Source organism: Rhinopithecus roxellana, chromosome 8, assembly GCF_007565055.1.
Source record: "Rhinopithecus roxellana isolate Shanxi Qingling chromosome 8, ASM756505v1, whole genome shotgun sequence".
NCBI classification, from domain to species: domain Eukaryota; kingdom Metazoa; phylum Chordata; class Mammalia; order Primates; family Cercopithecidae; genus Rhinopithecus; species Rhinopithecus roxellana.
In genome coordinates, this window is record NC_044556.1 from 126,637,483 (window position 1) to 126,660,020 (window position 22,538).

At 39.9% G+C, this 22,538-nt stretch overlaps 1 protein-coding gene across 2 annotated transcripts in view; it reads left to right on the forward strand.

Moving 5' to 3' along the window:
• The window catches only part of PAPPA2 (pappalysin 2), a 394,482-nt gene that overhangs the window by 233,270 nt on the left and 138,674 nt on the right, over positions 1 to 22,538 (forward strand). For both annotated transcript variants that reach the window (XR_748418.2, XM_010367396.2), the window contains exons 6-12: positions 443 to 635; positions 4,089 to 4,210; positions 7,449 to 7,938; positions 10,934 to 11,062; positions 14,688 to 14,779; positions 18,298 to 18,491; positions 20,161 to 20,307. Coding sequence is in view for 1 of the 2 variants with exons in the window: in XM_010367396.2 (XP_010365698.2) it covers positions 443 to 635; positions 4,089 to 4,210; positions 7,449 to 7,938; positions 10,934 to 11,062; positions 14,688 to 14,779; positions 18,298 to 18,491; positions 20,161 to 20,307 (1,367 nt within the window). In the remaining variant the exon portion in view is untranslated. The remainder of the gene's footprint in view (positions 1 to 442; positions 636 to 4,088; positions 4,211 to 7,448; positions 7,939 to 10,933; positions 11,063 to 14,687; positions 14,780 to 18,297; positions 18,492 to 20,160; positions 20,308 to 22,538) is intronic.

Consider the following 22,538-nt stretch of genomic DNA (forward strand, 5'->3'; position numbering starts at 1 on the left):
CCTGCTGTCTCCTTGACATTTGGCTCTCTTTCCCCTGGAGCAGCTCTGAATGCTCACCAACGTCACTGGGTGATAAAGCAGGTGTCTGCAACTCCACAAATGTTCACAAGTGGAAAGGCCGTCTGTTGAAACACTGCCATCTTGTGGTTTGCTGAATAAGCAACCATCAACTCAGCAACCTTAGTCTCACCCTGGGATGCCCAACTTTAAGGTCATGACCCTGCTTTAGATATGAAAGTGCTACATCTCTGGTCTCTGTCTTCTCTTACCCTTTCCAGCTTGACCCTTTCTGGAACAGATTACATTTGTTCATTCATTTAACAAGTGCTCATTGAGCCTAATAAGTTAACTCAGCCATGAACAAGGCACCATTTATCTCTGCCTTGGTGGACTTGATGGGTTAAAATCTCCATCTCTTGTGCTACCTTTTTTGTCTCCACAGATGATAACTGCACTGACAACTTTACCCCTAACCAAGTGGCCCGAATGCATTGCTATTTGGACCTGGTCTATCAGCAGTGGACTGAAAGCAGAAAGCCCACCCCTATCCCTATCCCACCTATGATCATCGGACAGACCAACAAGTCCCTCACTATCCACTGGCTGCCTCCTCTTAGTGGAGTTGTATATGACAGGTGAGAGAGGCACTGGCCGTGGGTGAGCTGTTTTATTTCTCTGTGGCGTTTCATGTAAATAAGAGGAAGAATATGAAGCCAGGGGAACTCCAATTTGGAACTATAAATGTGTGCACCACTGCTCAGAGCTGCTGCTCCAGCCTACTCTGTTCTCGTTGCTTTAGCAGAACTCATGGGCTCTCTTGGGAGCCAGTGGCTCATCCTAAGTGCTCAGTCCCCCTCAGGGAGGCCTGGAGAGGCTGACCAATGTGACAGGGATAAATTGGCAGAACTGAGAGGGCATCTGCCATTTGTCTCTGTCAGCTGTTCCTTCGTGGCATGAGGGTGGAGTAGTGGCTTGCCACTGGCAGAGTGGTGTTGGGGGAGGGATTATAGCATACTTCTCCAGGCACTTCTGGGTGTGGGTGGATGGGAGTGTGCCCACTGCCATAAGCTGTGCATCAGAGGGCTTCCCTGACTTATGAGGGTGCTTCTGACACCTTCTCAGCCTCCTATGCCTCCCCGTCTTATGGCCACTACCTCATGGAATTGTCATCCTCTGCTTATTTTCCTATCTACCCCACTTGACTGGTAACTATTGGGGGAGGCAGGATTCTTTTTTGTCTCTTTGTCTCTTGCCCTGCCACAACAGACACCTAATATGTGTTTACTGAAGAAAAGCATTACACCTAAAACTTTCATTCATCCTTTGCATATTGGTTTGAAAGAATATCAGATAAATTTTTGTAGAAAGGAAAGGTAGGAAAATGAATGACATCTGATCATTGGTGGGGGATGAGAGAATATGGTTTCACTGAGAAGGACCAGAACCCCTTCTGTGACCTGTGCGGACTGACCTCTTTCAAAACCTACTGCTATATTCTAAATAACGACAGTCCCTTATCTATTGGTTGCACTGTATGTGAAGTGTTGTGCTAGGTATTTTCCTTGCACTTGTCTTATTTAGTCTTTGCAATAAACACAGCTCCTGCTAAAGAAGTGAGAATTCTGAGGCATAGAGAAACATACAATGGCAAGCCCAAGACCCCACAACTGACTAGAGGTGAACTGAGGAGTTCAGTGGAAATTCGGGAATAAGGAACACGGAATGGATGATTTCTTAATTTAGAGCGTTCTCATTTAGCACATCTCTTCTTTGTACCACACTTTCCCTCTGGGTGTCAGGCCTCAGCTAAAGAGAAGGGTGTCCCTTGAACAAGTTTCCATGCCCTTCAGCTTTGCTGAAGGCCTAGGGAGAGCGGCAAGTGAGAGACAGGGATAGGAGGAAGCTGGTGAATCCTCTTTCACAGTGGTGTTTCAGCCTCTTGGGATCTTGATACCTATCCCTGATACCTTGATACATACTTAGTGTGTGACACCACTTAGACCTCACAACCCCACAAAGTAGTTTCACGGTCATCAGCGCCCAAACCCTCATGGGCTCTGTTTGTGAGTCAGCACACATCTATGTGATGTGTGTGAGAATCGTCTTCCTGCAAGTGTGACCTTGTGCAGCTTTGGTCAAACTGCCTGAACAGCAAGTCCTCTTTGGGTATGTGCAAACCAGAGTTTTACATCCGTTTATGTAACACATGTAAACAATTTAATCTTTGAATTCTCTCTCTGGTACAAACGTTACGATAAAGCAGACATCAGTACGGGCGTGCTGAGAGTCTGTTGGCAGAAAAGCCTGCGATTTGCTTCCTTTTCTCAGCTAGGTGGACTGCAGTTTTGAGACCTCCCAACATGTGTGTCAGGGGGACTCGCGTCACATGCCCAGCGATTTGTGTCATGCTTGGAGTTGTGTTTACTCCACCCCAGCAGGTATTTGGAACCCTTATGTCAGAGAAGAGCCCCAGCTACGCACTTACCAGCAGCCCCGGAAGGGCCAAGTGCATCAAAAGAATGAGCTTTGGAATTATGTTCACGTTAGAAGTGAGTGCTGACTGAAGTCCGAGGTTGGATCTTAACTACACCTTTTAGTTTCCAAAGTATTAGACTCTCAACGGTGTTTGGGAACTTGCTCAAAGGAATTAAGGAACTTGTTGTGACCTTAGGCAATTTACTTAACCTCTCTGAGCCTGAGTTTTCTCATTTGTAAACATAAGGTTATTACAGGAATTAGAAATCATTTATGAAAAGCACGACATAGTGGCACAATGCCAGTTATGTGAGGTACTTCAGAAATGGGAGCAGCTGTCATAATCACTACCTTTATTTTATAATATTATTTTTCTGGCATATTACAAGATGTTATTCTTGTTTTCTTACCTTTTGAGAGACCCTGACTTGATGCCTCCATTTTCAGATGCGTCATTCACAAGTGGGCTTCTAAAAAGATTCTAAGGATCAGAGGCAAGCCCCATGAAGTGACTTACCGTTATTATGTAGTAGCTATGATCGCATCTACCTCTTCCAGTTACCTCAGTTACGGTACTTGTAGAACTTTTCATAAACTGTATTAATCACCTCATGGATATCCATAAAACAAGCATTCACAGAGGGACTGCTGGGTCCAATCCCTGTGCTGCCTTTCGGGAATATAAACAAGAGTAGGGTTTTGTCTGGACCTGCTTGCAGGCAAAGGAGAGGAAAGAATGTGAATGGAAATTCTCAACACCACATAACAGAGTCCTAAGAGAGGAGCCAGCACGTGAAGTGGGTGCACAGAGAAGGGAGTACTGGCCACTCAGAGGAGAGAGGCTTAAGTGCTACTGCAGAGTTTACACTTGAATGGTTCTTGAAGGGTAAGTAGGAGTTTGCTAAACAGAGAAGCTTGGAAAGGCTATTTGGCAGCAAAGAGAGCAGCTCCATGTTTTATGGAGCTGAAGAGCATGATGTATTTGTGGAATGGTGATCTGTTCATTGTGCTGGAAATATAAAACTCAGAAAGGAACTGCAGTAGGTGAGGCTGGAGCTAGCTTGTGAAGGACCTTGAGTCGTGATAAATAATTTGGATATATCACCAGGGCAATGGTGAGCCAAGAGACATTACATTTCACCTGACTTTTATTTTATGTAAGTGATTTAAAGTAGGGAGCTTAAAACATAAGGACACATATAACTAATAAGTTTATGTGGGAAATTATTGTGTGTTTTAGTGGGGGAAATTCAAGGAAGCTTTGAATGACTTACTGAGAGTCAGTGTAGAAGGGAATTTTATGTTGAAAGATTCAGATTTCAATTGTTTGGTGTTTACTTAGTTCCTAGGACAGAAACTGCCCACTTTCATCTCCACAGGCCTCTTTTATGACTTAGCTAAATTTTTCTGCTTCATGATCTTGAAATTTTCATGTCACTGAATATTGCAAAGATGAGATCCACACAAGAAAAAATGATTGAGATACAGTTATTCTAGGTCTTTACTAACCATCAACCCCTCCCCTCCCCACACAAAGGTCTTTCTAATTTTATTATCCCAACTCCTCTGATGGACTCTCCTCATCTCCCATCTCCATCCCTTCATCTCCCCAGGGCCTCAGGCAGCATGTGTGGCGCTTGCACTGAAGATGGAACATTTCGTCAGTATGTGCACACAGCTTCCTCCCGGCGGGTGTGTGATTCCTCAGGTTATTGGACCCCAGAGGAGGCTGTGGGTAAAGTACCATGATGCTTTTTCTTTATACCCTGGTGACCACTGAGGATGGGGGTGGTGGTAAAGAGTGGAGTAGTGACATGGCAAGAAAAAGGCAGTGTGTGTGTGTGTGTGTCTGTCTGTCTGTCTGTCTGTATGTGTTTTGGCTGGATATCTTCAGGAGCCTTGCAGAAACTGCCTGGTGCTGCTGTGTGCAGAATGTCCCATATGTGTCTAACGTGGAGGCCCCATGGCTGTGGTGAAGCAGAGATCAGCATATAGGACAGAAGGGTGGAGAAGTCAGCTGAACTCAGGGTGAGACTTCAGGGTGAGATAGCTGGGAGGTGTAGTGTTATGTGTGCCTACTGGTCCTTGGAGCAGCCGTGCCACGTGACAGTATAAGCTGACCTCTTACTCCTGTATATCAGGAAAGTAATAGAGAACACAGTGCAGAGAACACTCATGCACTGGCTGAGCGAGTCTGGGTGGGGTGGGGGGAACCAGGTGTTCCACACTGATCGTTCTCGTCTATGCTATTTTATGAGTCTATTAATCACTGGTACTGGTTGTGCTTTGGATATGATCTGAGTTAGGCTTCAGGAAGCAGAAAATATTTTTTGTTATCTTTTTTTCTGTACCTGTGCTAACTTTTCAAATAGTCACACATTCACTCACATATGTACATTAATGCCCCTAAGATAAATTACAGCATGAATCTTTTCCCAGTTCAAGTCAGAAAATACTATTGACAGGATTTTAGCACCTCCTGATGAATGGCTTGACTTCTTCCATCATCATCATCTTTAATGTTTACCTAATTATCATCTTTTTTCTTTGCCTTTAAAATATTAAGACACTAAAAACAATTAAATAAGATGTGTTGGGCAGAGTCCTGTTTGAATTAATCTGCAGTCTTGATTGTGACACGAAAACAGGAGAATATTGGTCTGAGAGTCTACAGTATCTGCAAGATATAATCCTGGGCTCCCAGTCACTCAAGTGACAGGGCTTCAGGGATAAATCTGGAAGGAGACAATTTACTTGATTGATTGTATATGACTTTTTTCAAGTGAGAATTTTCAGGGAAGAATGGAAAGTGAGTATAAAATGTACTGCCTTGGACTCTAAACAGAGATTCACATTTCATAAAGAGCCATTTTGTGTGTGTGTGGCAAACAGTCTGTCCTGTCCTGGTGTTTTAATGCCTGTTTGATTCCCTGGCCCAGAATTTTTTTCTTTTTTAATTCTAGGGAGAAAAAAATCAGTTATCTGAGACAGGTAAAAGGAATTAGAAGTTGTAGGTTCTAATTCTTGTATTGTGTCTTGAGGCAAACCAAGTCAACTTTTAGGGCTTCCGTTTCATGCTTTAACATGAAGTCATAATAGAAACGTTTTGACTGGCAGTGCCGCTGTTAGGCTGATTTCTAAGGACCTTTATTCTGTTAGTATTGGGGGCTTCATAATAATACTTATGAGACCAACAGAAGTTTTTAGGACTACTAACATTAGACTTCACAAGCATTAATTCATAAATCATTCATTAAGTATATATGAATAATAAGAAATACTGGTCTTCCTTTCCTTTGAAAGGGTGAGGAAACAGGTCATATTTAAAATATATACTATAAAAGTAATTGAATCTCCAACAGAGCTGGCACAAACACATGTATTTATAAATATATCTAATGAGCACTACTTAACCACCAACTGTTTTCTAAATGCTATGGGGATTAGAAAACTAAAACAGACATATTCCCTGCTTAAACATCATCTTCATGGTGAGAATTTTCTGGCTTCATAACCTAAAATAGCTCCCAGCCTCACCTCATAATTCTGTATCCCTTATGTTCCTCCACTTTTCTTCACAGATATCATTACTACTTAGTATTATACTTTATATCCCTTTATATATTTATTGTTGCATCTATCACTTTGTTGTAAGACATAAAAAGGCAAGATTTTCGTCTCTCTTGTTCACTCCTCTATCTCTAATACCTAGATTAGTATCTTTAATACCTAGATTAGTTCTAATACCTAGATTAGAAGTACACTACCAATTTTTGTTGAATGAATGAATCAACTCATAATAAATGAATCAACTCACAATATAGGTGAAAAACAATAAAAACCATAAAATGTAACATACCACACACACACACACATAGTTGCACACACATATTTTTGAAATAAATAATATGTGTTTATGTTTCCAGCCTGTAGTTTCTCCCTGCGGCTACCTCCTTGCTCACACATACCTGAACTGAAAGGGAAATTGCAATGTTTGAACTGGTTTTCTCTGGACTTTGGGGCATAATTTATTTTCCAAATTTTGAAGGGCTAAATACTTCTACTTTGGTAAATGTAGATATTTAATTTCTCTAGAACATTGTATAGCTCTACACTGCCCTAGTAAGGCAGGGGTTAAACATTATCGCTTATTTTCTAAAAGAGGAAACTGAGGCATAGAAAGATGTGCCACAGCCACTCAGCTAAGGGCACAGGAGGCCTGACTCTGCTGGTTCTTGATTCAACACTCTCTCTTCAACTCCGCTCACACAACAGAAAAGAAAACCATTTGGGTAGATTATTTCCATGGAGCTGACTTTCATAGATTTGTGATATTTGATTTTTTATCATTACATTTTTATTTGGCTACTGAATCTTCATTTATTTCCCACTCCATAGTATGTGTTTTTATTTCCTGCCTGCAGTTACCTACCTGCTTACACATACCTGAACTGAAAGGGAAATTTCAATGTATGCTTTTAAAGTTCATCTAACCATCAGTTGAAAGGATTGCCAGGGTGGGATCTTAGGGAATGAAAGGAGTTTTGTGAAGAGCCCTACAAAGATTGCAGTGACAGGGTGAAATCATTGGTCTTCAGAAGCATTAATTTATCATAAGTTATGAATGGACTAATCACATGTAATTCTCTCCTCAAGGATTCTTTAAGGACATGACTTCTCTGCAGCAGCCTCATGTTTCCAGCTAGGATGTGGGTTGCTCCCTTCCCAATTCCTGGTGGGTTTCCTCTTGCTAAGGGCACCATGTACAGGAATGGGGTAACAAGAATGTAATGCTTTTTACTTTTACACCTTTGTTCTTACGAGTACTTAAGATCTAACCTGCTAAGATGACCAACTTCTACAGGAATTCTAAACGTTCTCTCTGTAGTTCCTCTTTCTGGCTGCTAAGGGCTACTCATTTTCTGACTTTTAATGGCTGCTACTGATGTATCTTTCTGCTGATCTCCCACCAGGGCCTCCTGATGTAGATCAGCCCTGCGAGCCGAGCTTACAGGCCTGGAGCCCAGAGGTCCACCTGTACCACATGAACATGACGGTCCCCTGCCCCACAGAAGGCTGTAGCCTGGAGCTGCTCTTCCAATACCCGGTCCAAGCTGACACCCTCACCCTGTGGGTCACTTCCTTCTTCCTGGACTCCTCGCAGGTCCTCTTTGACACAGAGATCTTGCTGGAAAACAAGGAGTCTGTGCACCTGGGCCCCTTAGACACTTTCTGTGACATCCCACTCACTATCAAACTGCATGTGGATGGGAAGGTCTCGGGGGTGAAAGTCTACACCTTCGATGAGAGGATAGAGATTGATGCAGCGCTCCTGACTTCTCAGCCCCACAGTCCCTTGTGCTCTGGCTGCAGGCCTGTGAGGTACCAGGTTCTCCGCGATCCCCCATTTGCCAGTGGTTTGCCCGTGGTGGTGACACATCTTCACAGGAAGTTCACGGATGTGTGAGTTTGGTAGCATGACTATGGGGCTTCCTGGGGCTCTGGGGGTGGGTTTTGTTACTCTTCCCCTGCTTTTTAATATTCAGTCATGCCCTTCGTTGGAGGAATGTTTAGACTCTCAGAGGGGATTTTACTATAAAGTAGCATATCTGAGATAAAGAAAAACACTTCCCAGAAAGGGGCAAGCAGGTGCCTGATTGCTGATGCCATCGTCATGATTATGGACAAAACAGGTTAGTGTATGAGATGTTTCAGTTGAACTGAACATAATTGCCACAAATAAGTTAATCAGAATCACGTACTCCTGTCTGGTGACAATTTAATTTCTAATTCTTTGCTTTAGCTGTCTGATCATCTGCCACAGACCCCATAACATTTATAAGGTATAGTCAATTCTTCTATTGCTATGCAAGGAGGCCAAGGGCCCGGCAGACAAGACGATGCGCTCAGTTCCATGACTCATTCATGATATGCGTTTCATTCTTTCCCCTTCTCTCATTTCTTCCCCTTACCCCCCATCAACCAACTCTCTTTTATCTTTCTCTTCCAGCTCTCCTCTTTCTCTTAGTTCTGTCTTTTCTTCCTACCTTTAGTGAGTTCTACTATGTTCCTGGCACTGCATGTTCAGTGCTGGGGGCACAGACTAAGATGAGGTCCTTACCTACAAAGAACTCAATGTCTGGAGCAGGAGGCTGGTACCTCCAAAGGCAAATTCTCTCAACCTCATAACCTTCTTTGGAACCTGCCCTGAGGGCAGAACTAGGGCAAAACAAAGTTTTATCAGAGATGCTGTCAGTTAGTTTTTGCTGCATTAGAAATCATCACAAAATGCAGAGGGTTAAAACAGCAAACATTATTTCTCATAAGTGGGTTGAGTGTTCTCATCTAGACTGACTTGGCTGGTGATAGATGACCCAGGATGACCTCCCGCACAGCTGAGACAGCTGGCATGGCTGGAGAGATGAGGGCCTCTTTCTTCATGGTCTCTCAAGACTTGGCCTGGGCTTCTCATGATAGGGGAAGGGTTTCCAGCAGCAGAGAGGGCAAGCCCCCCAATGCTTACACTTTTCAAATATTTGCTTTATGTTATTCATTATAATGTTCCACTAGCCAAAGCAAGTCACACAGCAATTTTAGACTCAATGGGTGGCAAAATAAACCCTCCCTTTTGATGAGAGAGGCAGCAAAGTTACATCATAGAGGGGTACATCGGGGACAGGGTAGTCATTTGGCAGTCTACCATAGCATAGAGAAAAATGTCCACCTTGAGCTTCATTACATTTTTCTTCCCATACTTGCCTGTCAATTAGAATTAGAAGATAGTGAAATGACCAAAAAGCTAATGCAAATGCAAAGGTAGCTTTAAAAGGAAAAAAGAAATGTCATTTTGAACTTCTTAAATAAGGCAGTTAAGATGACGTTTGTTATCTAGTTTGCTACACACACAAACACACACACACACACACACACACAAAGACACATGCATGTTTAAGGTCAATAATACCTCATTTTATAGATGAAAAATCTGAGGCTTAACTTTGATTTGGTTCAATAGCTAGTAAATAGCAAAACTGGAATTAAAATCCAATTTTTCAACTGGATCTCATTTTGATCCTCTTGCTTCAGTAACACTGCCTTTTACAAACTCAGATCCTGGAGGGCTTGGGCTACCTGCCGCTGAGTTTTTCCTCAAGAAAAGTAAACACATGCTGATGTTTCCATCCAGTCCTTTCCCCAGCCACAGAAAAGTGTGAAGCTTTTATGCATGGCTGGACAAGCAGTCTGACGGAAACCGCCTTGTAAAGGGAAACTGTCAGCATTGATTAGGATGTAAAATTGGTTTTTCTTTAGAAATATCTGGCATTCTCATGAGAGGTTTGCTTCCCTGGGGGATGTCGGGGTAACTAATTTGGAAATTTAAAAGACTTTAGTATCTAGGTTTCTTTTCTATTTAAATATTTAAAAGCCAGCACAGAGGTTTTTAAAGATGTTTTTGAAACCCTGAGACATTTCCTGGTTGCTGGTTGCTGCATCAGCTGAGGAAGTGGAGGCTTTGTGGGTGAGCTGAAAAGTCTGTTAAAGAGGAGAGAACCATGGCAGAATACTGATGGCAGCCACTCACGGTAGTCCCAGCAACCCTTTGAGATCCTGTTTCACTAAGTAACTCCCATCCTAGCTTGACTTTGGTGGTAGTTTTCCAATTAGGGTAGGCACTGGGCAAAATTAAGATGAAGACAGAATTTGTCTTTTGGATCAGAAGCTCCACTTCTTGAGCCCTTTTCCTCTTCTCAGTGTCCTGCCTTTCACCCTCACCACACAATCAGTGCACCCGGGCTCTAGAGAGAGTCTGACAAGCTCCTTCCATCTCCAGGGTCAACTGATACGACTCCATTCCCGATACCTACATACTTTAATAGGTTTGGAGGTGAGGAGTCGTTTAATGCATTTCTAATTGTGGAACTTCTTGAATCCCCCAAATTGTGACCAAAGGTGTTCCTACCTTCTGAGACAGTTTATCTTACTCCTAAGGATTCAGTCTCCTCAAGACAAAAATTCTCTTGAGAGAAAACTATGATCGCAGACCCAAGAAGGGGGCCTTCCTGAGCCCAAACACTGAAGTTTTAATTTCCAGTTTCTTTGATTACTTCGATGATACAGAAGACTGGCTTTTAAATAGTTTTGTTTTGCTTTAACATGGTAAAAATGCACTTGAAATACCATCTTCCTCGATTGACTAGGACTGTTAAGTTCAGTGTTAACACAGCAAGCATTTACTGCGCATTTACTCTGTACAACGCACAGGGGATACAGAAATAAATATGGTTTCAAACCTTCTGGTAAGACTGTGCCCTGATCTTTGTTTTAGACAACGCAGCATATGTTTAACTTTTATGTTTCCCATAATATTTCCCTTCAACTTCTGCAAACCATCAATGAAGGACCCAGGGCATGCCTCACTTTGTGGCTGTAGTGGTCACAAACCCTTTGGTTTCCATAGGGAGGTCACACCTGGGCAGATGTATCGGTACCAAGTTCTAGCTGAAGCTGGAGGAGAACTGGGAGAAGCTTCGCCTCCTCTGAACCACATTCATGGAGCTCCTTATTGCGGAGATGGGAAGGTGTCAGAGTGAGTAGTGTGTGTGTGTATGTGTGTGTGTGTGTGTGTGTGTGTATCTGAGCAGGGACACTGCTCTGAACAGAAGTTTCAGGAGTTTGACTTGTTTTGGAAATGTAGGGAGCGAGGCACCATTTGATTCTAGTGTTGAAATTCTAAAATCTGGGACTTGGTTTTGTCAGGTCTTGAGATCTGGCATCTCTAAATAGTTATGGAGGAACCAACTTTTATAGCTAACCCCAGAGTATTGAGGTATTGAGACTGATTATCTGGGAGCCCCTTTTATGGCCTCAGCAAGCAACTGCTGGACAGTGATTCAGGGAAGGAATTTATGCAGAAGAAGTTTACTCATCAAATGATGCCGAAAGAGGATCTCTTTTGAACAAATGGCCTATTCTACTAACTAGTTGTGTGATCTGAGGAAATTCAGTATAGCCTTTGGATCTTCAGTTTCTCATGTAAGCCTTAGTAGAACTGATAACAGTATAATTTCCAGCTATTCTGTAAGCATCACCAAGGTAGAAATGGAATCACTCTTTCTGTTTCTTAACATACCATGTGACTTTTCTTGTTGCCCTTTTGTGACATTAACATAGAGGACTAATTAATTCATTCTGGTTTGCCTGGGACTTTTCCGGTTTTAGCACTAGAAATACCAAGTCCCAGGAAATCCTGGACAGTTGATCACCCTACATCAACCTAATTTTAATGCTCATCTAGCCTTATTTATTACTTGTATAAAGCTGCTGGGATTAGGAGGCTAGAAGCCAAACACTGTGATTTGTCTTAGATTTTGCATCCTAATAAGATGGGTTATTTGTATTTTCCCAGACCAGGTGAAAATATATCGTATCTTGAAGCCCTATTGGGAATCAATTCTGTAGCCTTTCTTGGGATTCCATCCCATCATTTAGCAGTCGCTAAACTTTGTTTATCTCTTCAGTTGTCTAAGATCCTGAAACTATAGTAAGTCCATTCCTTGTCATAGAAGTATAAACACTAAAATGTTCCCAGCCCTCCATAATATGTAGAAGCCATTGAAGTCACCTCAACCTTGCTGGCAAGGCTGTCCCTTGCCACCTAACTCAGCCTCAGCCTGCCACCTTCCCTCCTTCATTTCAAATCAAATTTCTCCCTGGGATGCTTCACATTGCAGAGGACAGGTCCACTTGATACTGTTGTTGTTTTCTCTGTTTTGGTTGCTTCATTTTAAACCTGTAGCCCACCAGTTAATGTGTTGGGGGGCTGGGTAACCACTACTACACTGGCAGGACCCTCCTTGAACAAAACACTCTGCCCTCTGCCCTAGTGTCTTCCAAGGCAGCTGTCGAATGGTGGCCACCCTGCAGCCCCAGGATGCCATTTCTGCCTGAAGCATGTGGGGCTGAAAGGGTTGGAAAGCTCTTTTCCTACCCTGGTTTTGCACATTCTCTCACGTGCCTTAAAGCAGCTTCATCTAAGGCAGCACTTCTTGGCTACTGGGTCTCACAAGGTTTCTTATCAAAATGTTCCTTGAAACTTCTGCCTGTGTTTTCTTCTCTGTGTAACTAGCGCTTCCATCCAATGGGAAGGTATGTAACTCCAAATCTGGCTTACCAAAGGCACCACATTACACATAAAACAAGGAGCCATACCAATCATTAATGATCACTTGGATATCACTTGTCAATAGGACCATCAAAACAAGCACAATGCAGGGCCCTGAAATTATAAACAGTATTGATACAGAAGTTACTCATTTCAATCTGTGCTGTTCAATATAGGAGCCGCCAACCATAGGTGGCTCTTTTTGCCTTTAAAATATACCAAATGCACCTAAAAATCTGAATACTGAATTTTATTTAATTTTAAGTAATTTACATTTAGTTTAAAAACCAAAACTGAATTAGGTTATTGGAAAATCTTCAAGTATGTTTGGAACAACTTGGGCAGGTAAATCTTATGTTTCAACTATAAGTATTATAAAATCTAAATACAGATCAAATAGTTAAATTCACATGTGTTGTAAGTGAAAAATACACACTAGATTTCAAAGACTTAGTATGTAAAAATAATGTAACATGCCTCATTTTATACTGATTGCAGATTGAAATAATATTTTGAATATCTTGGGTTAGGTAAAATATATTATTAAAACCAATTTTACCAGTTTCTTTTTACTTTTTAAATAACTACTAGAAAAATTAAAAATGTGGCTTTCATTACATTTCTGTTGGGTCACATAGCACAAGATGATACATAGCATGCTTATACTGATTGTTTAGATTATCTTCAAAATGAAAATATAAAGTTGGCGACCTCCAAGATTATTCCTGGGCCGCTTGTAGCAAAACACAGATGAAGGTTAATCCTCTCTCCATAAATAAGCACATTAAGGCATAAAGTATTTGGAGACTTGTTGGATATAGCACACATTTAATTAGGTCCCCAGTATAGTCTCTTTTCATTGAACTGCATTGCATTTATATAGAAAAATGATTTGAAGTTTCCTTAATTTCTTCAATTATGTTGTTTTTATATCTCTTTTAGCCTTCTTCACTTCCAGCTTGCCAAGTAAAATATGAGTACTATATCACTGTATTCATAGCATACATTTAATTCATTTTAAACCATTCTCATTTCTAATTATTTAATCTTTCATTCATCCTAGTGAGGAATACTTTAAACAATAGATTAGAGCTATTTGTGATGTTCTGGGTCTGAAAGCACTTTAACATTCCAAATCCTTTATCTATTGAGTTAAAATATATGTCCATTTTGAGCATAAACAAAATCAAGGAGAAAAAAAATGGTAATCCTCATTCATTTTGCAATAGCCAAATGTTGGTTCTTTCATAGGAGCATCAACCCAAACTTATCTATTTTGTTTCCATAAGTTGCTTCATGTCCCTTTCACTATAAACTAACTCACCCACCTCAATTCAAATTTTGTCATCTGTTGTATTAGCATTTGAGTTTGGAAACAAAAACGTTTTTCTTCTCTTAGCATTTGTTTCTTCCCTGCAATATATGTTAGCTGTCACCAGGTGGTAGTAGGGAGCAAAGACAGGGACCTGAGCCCTAGAGATGCCCTAGACGGAGAGATGGCCCCATAGGGCTACTTAAGTCTCTGGGTATATGAACAGGAGATTGAATTTTACAAAATCCTAATTTTTGTAACAACGGCGCCTTTATGTAACAAAACAATGAAAGCGTAAAGAAATACCAGATAAAAATGAATAAATGAAACCACAGAGACAGGCAGCCTTTCTTCTCACCATTGTCAGCTATTTTAAGCCTTTATTCATTATAGATAGGGCTGGCAGGGCTTTTCTAAGCTTAAGGCTGTCTCCCGAAATGCCGTCAAGACCCTCATGGATCTCCTAGATGTTTCTGCGCCATGAGCTACCTGACTTCCAGGAATTCCCACAACCCACTGGATATGCCAATCAACAATCATTGTATAAATTGTATCTACTTTATATATCCATATGTTTGTTTCTATTTTCTGTAAAAGCATTCTTCTAGCTCCTACTTTTTTCCAACTTGCACTTTTTAATATATACTGAGAAATTGTAAGAATTTTAAACAATGGTAGCTAAACAAGAAAAATTATTTTTTTTGTGTGTTATATATGCATGTATATTTTACCCTCTAGGAGCCTGGGAGAAGAGTGTGATGATGGAGACCTTGTGAGTGGAGATGGCTGCTCCAAGGCGTGTGAGCTGGAGGAAGGTTTCAACTGTGTAGGTAAGTTCAGGCGTTCCAGTCTAAGATTGTGTCCTACTTTTAGAAGTGTATTATTTTGTGAGTTCTTGATACCTTGTAACATCTAGCTTAGTGATAATAATAACCTTTGATGTGTCCCTTGTATGCCAGACATGAATTGTTTCACAGGTATTATCTCATTCAATCCTTAGAATAATTGTGGGGAAACCAAAGTGAGGCACAGAGCTTAAATAACTTGATTTCATTTATGCAGCTATAAGTGGTAAAGTCAGCATTTGAACTAAGGAAGTACAGCTCTAGAATCTGCAGGGTAAACCACTAGGTGATTCTGCTTCCTAGCTTAATGTTACCAAGGATTTCTCTTGGGTCTTTCAGGGTAATGCCAGTATGTCAGGTAAGTAGCACAATCATATGGACTCTACATACAAATTAGGGTAAGGAAACATTCTAAGCCAAAGCAAATACAAGACATATTTTGGTGACTGTGTGTCATAGATTCAATCATGAGGAATAACAGAGGATCCTAACACATTCTAGCCTTGTAGAATCACTGGTAAAATTTTAACTTTGACTCTAGAGTATAAGGTGCTTTTTACTCTAGACTCTTGCCACTCTGGGGAGGCAGTCTACAACACTTTTCCAATTCTGATTAAAGCTATCATCAACAGGTTTCTTAGATGCATATTATCTTCCATTGTCATCTACATAGATTGCAATTATTTGGTGGAGCATAACCACACATCGAAGTTTTTTTAAATAGCAGTGCATTTCAAACTATTTTAAAGTCTTGAAATCTTAAGATAAAGTAAAGTGATTACAATTATGTATAATTTATTAAGGTGTTAAGTACTATACAGAATATACAAATGTCCCTGCTCTCCAGAGCCAGACCTGAATCATAGACTGTTGGTGGTCCTCTCTCCATACATTCATCCATCCATCCATTTGAAAAAGGTCCATTGTGTACTATGTGTTCAGTGGTACCATGTATTCTATGCATGTTGTGTACCATGAGTCTGATCGAGTCCCTGATCCTTTCTTGAGTATGAGTTTATCAGTGACTTAGAGCACAGCTTCTGCCTTACGTAAATGCCTCCGACCAAAGCATGAAAGATGAGTTTCTAGCTTCTGCTTGCCTAACTCTAGCAGTGAAGAATGCACCTTGAAACAGACCATTCTGTTTACAAATGGCCTTATCTGTTGTAAAATTTTTTCCTTTTTTTCCAGTTTGGAAACTGAGGCTCAGAACATTTTAGTGACTCATCCAAGGGCATACAATGAAATCTTTGCAGAGCCAACCCTGGAACTCAGCTTTCCTCATACTTAATCAAGTGCATTTTCCCTGCTATGAAACTACAGAGGATATATATTTTTTTCTGTTTTATTTGACTACCATTCAGATATTTGAAATACCTCTCCATTATTCTCCTTTCCAATCCAAACATCCCCTCATGTGATTAGGATTCCAGACCCTTTCTTATTTACCCCAAACTGGCATGCTTCATGTGGTCAATGCCCAGAAAGGAATCCAATACTCCAGATGTGGTCTGGCTATGCAGAATACATTGAACCGATTACCTCCCTCTTCTGTACACAAGTATTTGTTAACACAACCTCTGTTAACATTATTTCTTTTTGGTAGCCACATAGTGGTCTCGTATTAAATACAATATATATTCTCCAAACACTAAATTTCCTCAGTGCAGCTCAAGTCTTATTTAACTTAAAAAGCAGACCTTATATTGTGTCTATCACATTTGATCTCATAAAGTTTGACTATTTCCTTCAACCCCAGTAAGACTATATTTAAATTGTTTTAACTATACAGAGTAAGGTTAAAATGATATATTCCAACGTTAGACATTTTTTCAGTGAGTCGTAAGTTCATCATATGCTAAGCACATAGTTATATTCCATTATTTCTCAAAAGTTCAGGTTTGAAGGAACCATTGTAAAATATATTTTTAAAGTATTCAGTTATTTTCAGATGAATTTGAAAGAAATATAAACAAAAATTTTAGGTCCGTGCTCAAAAAAATAGAGACAAGAAGCAAGAAGAGTAGTTACTGGATTATAAGTAGAAAAACAAAACAAAACTATACACACATGTAAAGAGAGAGAGAATCATCATGGGAAAGTCATTCCAAAAGCACATACATTGGCTTTGGAGAGTGCTTTGAGTAGATTTGATGAAACGCATAAGTTGAAAGCCCAAAATAGATTTTCAACCAAGTCCTGTGGACAGTGGCTTATATCTGGCAAGTAGAGATAGATTTACCACAGAAGGGTCTTAGAGGAAATTATTAAGAGAATAATTAATAACTATATATTGATGGACAGCTGGCAAATTACTGGAACAGTCCTGTGATATTGCTATGAAGAACTGAACATGAAAAAAAGGAAATAGTGACAGTAAATTTTACTAATGCTTTCACTGAATATATACCTAGGTGTTATTATTTTGAATCTTAATCTTATTTTCATGTCCTATTTTTTAAGTAGAAAATAGAAATTTGAATTGTTCCATTAATATTAATTGCCTCATATTTTGGTAAAAAATGCAACAGAACTTAAATGGCTTTGTAAGTGTTTCTCAGCTATCTACATTTGAAGGCACTGTGTCTATGTATCTATAAAGAGTCAGTGCTATTCATTTACTAGGAGTTATCATATGAGCAAGAATGGAACTTGTCCAGTGCATACCAGCTGGCTTTACAACCCCAGTATATTTTCTCAGATATTCATTTCTCACCTGTTTGCTTTTGAAGACAGCCCCTCTGTCTTAGTTTGAGGCAGTGTGGAGTAATAGCTGTTGAACCTTCATTCTGGCTCTTGGATTTAAGCCTGACTCAAATTAATGCTCTATTGCTTACCATTCTAGGGTCCTTTACGAAGTCACATAAAATCACTGAGACTCAGGCTTCCTATCATAAAAGAAACAAAATACACACCTCACAGGGTTGTTCTAAGACTAAAAGAAAATTAATACATATGTAACCCTCATAAGCCTGGAGCCTATATTCTCCAGTTTAATAGCAGTCACGCAGTTGAAGAAACACAAGCAACAAAAAGTGATTGAGAAAAATCCCCCTTAATATTTTAATATTTCAAAAACTGTGAAAAAGATTCAAATATATAATTTATGTTAGGATTGATTTATATTCCTTTCTTCTTTTACGTATCTTATATCTCTAGCTTCCCCTAAATATCTTACTAAACTATTACTTAAAATTTCTTTCCACACCCAGCCTACAGCTGCTTTTTTTCTCCCTGTTCTTTCTTCCCTGATCTCAACCCTTTCTGTACTTTTATAATGCAGATGGTTTCTACCTTTCTCCCAGTGAGAAAAAAATCCTTCTTCTTTAGGGATGTATGGGATGTATGTGTATCTGTGTGTTTGGGGTAGGCATTAGACTGGCAGGCAATTGCAGAATTCTCTTTAGTGGGCTGGAGAAGAAACGTCGTGGACATTCCCATGTTCATTTTTATCATGACATTTATGAAAGCACTCTTCTGTGTCACACAATATTTCTTGGCAGGAGAGCCAAGCCTTTGCTACATGTATGAGGGAGATGGCATATGTGAACCTTTTGAGAGAAAAACCAGCATTGTAGACTGTGGCATCTACACTCCCAAAGGATACTTGGATCAGTGGGCTACCCAGGCTTACTCCTTTCATGAAGACAAGAAGAAGTGTCCTATTTCCTTGGTAACTGGAGAACCTCATTCCCTGGTAAGTTAAGCCAGACGAATAGAGTCGAGGCTGTGAAAATTGTAAAGTGACTCCCCCTATGCTTACACTTGGGGTCTGTGTTTGGATAATTAAAAGAAGAAAGGAGTTAGAAGGCCTACGCGACATTACTGGATCTACCAGCATTGCTATTATAATTACGTGATGTTGGACAAGTCACTTAACCTCTCTGGGACCCAATGTTCTCACATGGAAAATGGGTATAGTAACAACTTTTGCACGTTCAGTGGTTTACTACAATGATCAAATAAGCTTTAAAGTGTGTATTGAGGATCAAAGTATAAATTGATTTAAAGAAGTTTTATTATTGAAGAAACTGTAGAGTTTTGCTAGAAGTAAATCCTTGGGTATATAATTTTTTTTCTGAATATCCACCTAAATAGATAGGCGATCCTCTGACAGATCTAAAATGCTATACCAATGACATCTATGAGATATCGTTGAAGACTGAAAAGAAGATTAAAGGCTCACGACTCTTGGGACCCATTCTAGATGCTTCTATTGCAAAATAAACTCTTCCATTTATTAGAATAGGCAATACAGTCCTTTCAAGAAGTGAGATTTAGGCCTCTAGATAGTTTAGGCCAGAATGAAATAATATGATTTTATACTTGAGAAGACATCTTTGAAGAGATTGAGGAGCCAGCTAAGGTTGATGCTCCAGTTCAAGGATTTCATCAAGGACCCAGGGTCGTCTGGATTCCAGCTCTTTCATCCTCGGGTGCAGCCTTCTTCCTCCTGCTCAAAACATGGCTGCAGTTCTCCTAGGTGTGAAATCAGCATTTTAAGGACGGAGGGGACAGGCCAAAGGGAAATAGGTGCATGTCAACTGAGTCTTTCCCTTTTTATTGGGAAAATGATAGCTTTTCTGGACGTTCCACACAATAAACTTCCACTTGCCTCTTACTGGTCAGATCTAGGCCACTTCATCACCTCTAGTTGTAAGGAACCCTAGGGAGATGAGTGTTTATAACCAGATACACTGTCGCCTTGAACAAAATTGGAGTTTATTAATAAAAAAGTAAGGGGAAATAGATACCGGTCGGCAGCTAGCCATTTCTGCCACATTCTCTCAGCCTAAATTCTGGCATCTTGCTCCTTCAAGTCCTGGCATCCGATGACAGGAAGCCAGGGAAGTTGGGAGATTCTGAGGTAATGACCGCTCTCTGAAGTGGCTTTTAGTCTAGCCTGTCTGTCTTCCCTAAGTGAAGTGGGAGAAATTTCCTGGAGTTTTATTTCTCTGGCTCCTTTACTTAGCTGAATCCTCAGTGGTTCCCTAACTCAGTAGCCTCACTTTTGGGGCAGTGGATGCTGCCTGGTAAGGGCTTCATCATCACCCCAGACAGACTTCCCTGCCTGTGCCTGGGGCAGTTACCTGAAATATGCCAGGACTATTTGTAACCACCCAGTGGACAAGACCCCTGGGCTGATGATAAACTGAGGCTTGTTGTGTTTTCTACCCTTGTAAGTTACATCTTAATGTTAAAGAGAGCACTGAGAAATTCTTCAATGTTGAGAAAAGTTTTCTGCCAATAATGTGATCATTAGGCATTCAGAAAGAGAGAAAAACTTTGCTATGAGCTGGAGAGTTTCATTGTCCTTGTATCTTCACACTCCATACTTCAAATTGTTGGTTGAAATTGTATTTCAGATTTGCACATCATACCATCCAGATTTACCCAACCACCGTCCCCTAACTGGCTGGTTTCCCTGTGTTGCCAGTGCAAATGAAACTCAGGATGACAGGAGTGAGCAGCCAGAAGGTAGCCTGAAGAAAGAGGATGAGGTTTGGCTCAAAGTAAGTGGCCCAAATGTTTCTTTTGTGCATGTGAAGACTGTAAGCTTCTTCACTTATGCATGTGTGTGTGGATGTGTGTGTAAATGGTGCATTTGGATGACCTGTCAGAAAATTTTCTTTTGTTATCTCAAAGTGTTAATATTGAGTTTATTTTCACCTCTCTGAATTGTGGACTTCTTTCTGTTAATACGTGAGTAATCAGTTTATTAAAGTGTAACATACACACAGAAAAGTGCAAAAATCAGAAATGCACAGCTCAATGAATTTTTGCAAAGTGAACGTCCTTACTAATCACAACACAGATCAAGAAATAGGACATTCCCATCACCGCCCCCCTACAAGGCTCTCTCATGTCCCTTCTTAGTTATTACACTACTGAGGTGGATCTATTTCTATTTCTATCATCATAGATTAGTTTTGTCTGTTTTTGAAATTTATAGGAAAATGCTTTACTGTACTCTTTGCAACTGATTCCTTCTTATTCTATTTGTGGGATTCATTTATGCCGCTTCACTTAGCAGTAGTGTTCATTTTCATTGTGGTATAAGTATTGCACTGTATGAAAACGCCACCATATATTTAACCATTCTAATATTGATGAATATTTGAATTATTTCTGGTTTTTCTCTATTATGCTATTATAAGTCATTCTGCTATAAGCATTTCTGTACATTTTTGTGGTGAATGTGTATAAACAGATGAGTATATTTGGAACTGCCAGATCACAAGTAGGCCAGCTTTGGTAAATAATCCCAAATAATTTTCCACAGTGGTTGTACTAATTTATACTCCCACCAGATGTTTTGAGTGTTTCAAATGTTTCACATTTTCATCAACATTTGGTATTTTAAGTCTCCATTTTAATGTTTTATTGAATATGTAAAGGTATTGCCCTGTGGTTTCGGTTTGTATTTGCATGATAACTAATGAGATTGGGAGCCTTTCATATGTACATCAGCTACTCGTACATATTTTTTAAGAGCAAAGTCAAGTCTTTTGTTCAATTTTCCATTGAGTTGTCTGTAATTTTCTTCATAATTTATATAATTTCATCATAATTGTATGCATGTTAATTATTTTTCAGCAATATGCTCTTTCATATCTTCCAACACTATGACTAACTTTTCTTGCTCATAAACACATCTTTAGACGAACTGAAGTTCTTTTTTTTTTTTTTTTTTCGAGAGATGGGGTCTCGCTCTGTTTTCCAGGCTGGAATGCAGTGGTGCCATCATAGCTTACTATAGTCTTGAACTCCTGGGCTCAAGAGATCCTCCCACCTCAGCCTCCCAAGTAGCTAGGACAACAGTTGCTTGCCACTACACCCAGCTAATTTTTAAATTTTATGTAGAGATGGAGTCTAGAAAAGGCATCAACTCCTGCCAGTATCTAACATCAAACTCAAGTTAACCAAAGCCTCTTCTTTAAACCTGAGCAAAGGGGTAATCAAAGTAAACTGCTTTCATGAGACACGGGGGCAAGCTTGTATTCACTTAATAACATTGCCTTTACCTAAATTAATATAACTTATTATAGTCCTTGATACCAAATAATTTAAATGTTTAGCTACCTGTGAAATTCCTTTCCTGTCATTTTCAAAACTAGGCTGGGCTTACGACCTTTTTGTTTAAAGCATTGCTAATTCTTTATGTTTTATTTTGCCTCTAAAATGTAAAACTGTTCAATCCCCCCAGGCCCAAAAACAATTATGGAAGAAGTGGGCGTGTGAGATTATAAGGACCAGATTTCGAGAGATAAAATTAATTGAGACCCTCCAAATCAAAGACAGGCACATAGATGCCTAACAAAATGCTTGTGTTTTGTATAACTAATTACTATAAGCCAAGATTATAGTAACTCAACACACATAAATTAGTTTTATAACCTTATTTTTTGACTTTTAGTTTTGACTCTTATATTACTTAAAAGAGGTTTAACAGTTAATAAGTGTCTGCCGACCTTCGTTTCCATCTGACCTAAAACAATTAATTAGCTATAAGTCTTTTAACTCTAAGTCCCTTGACCATAGGGATCCCAACAAAGGACATAATGGACCTGGGGCAGATAGCACACCACCCCTGCATCAGGCTGAGACAAGAGGAAAGCTTGACTATTAATACTATTTCTGGAGTGCCTTGACAAAAAGGTAAAATAGAAACTGAAAAAAAAAAAAAACATCCATAGGCCCTCTACACACTGATTAGATCCCCTGCTTTGGCCAAAGGGAATCC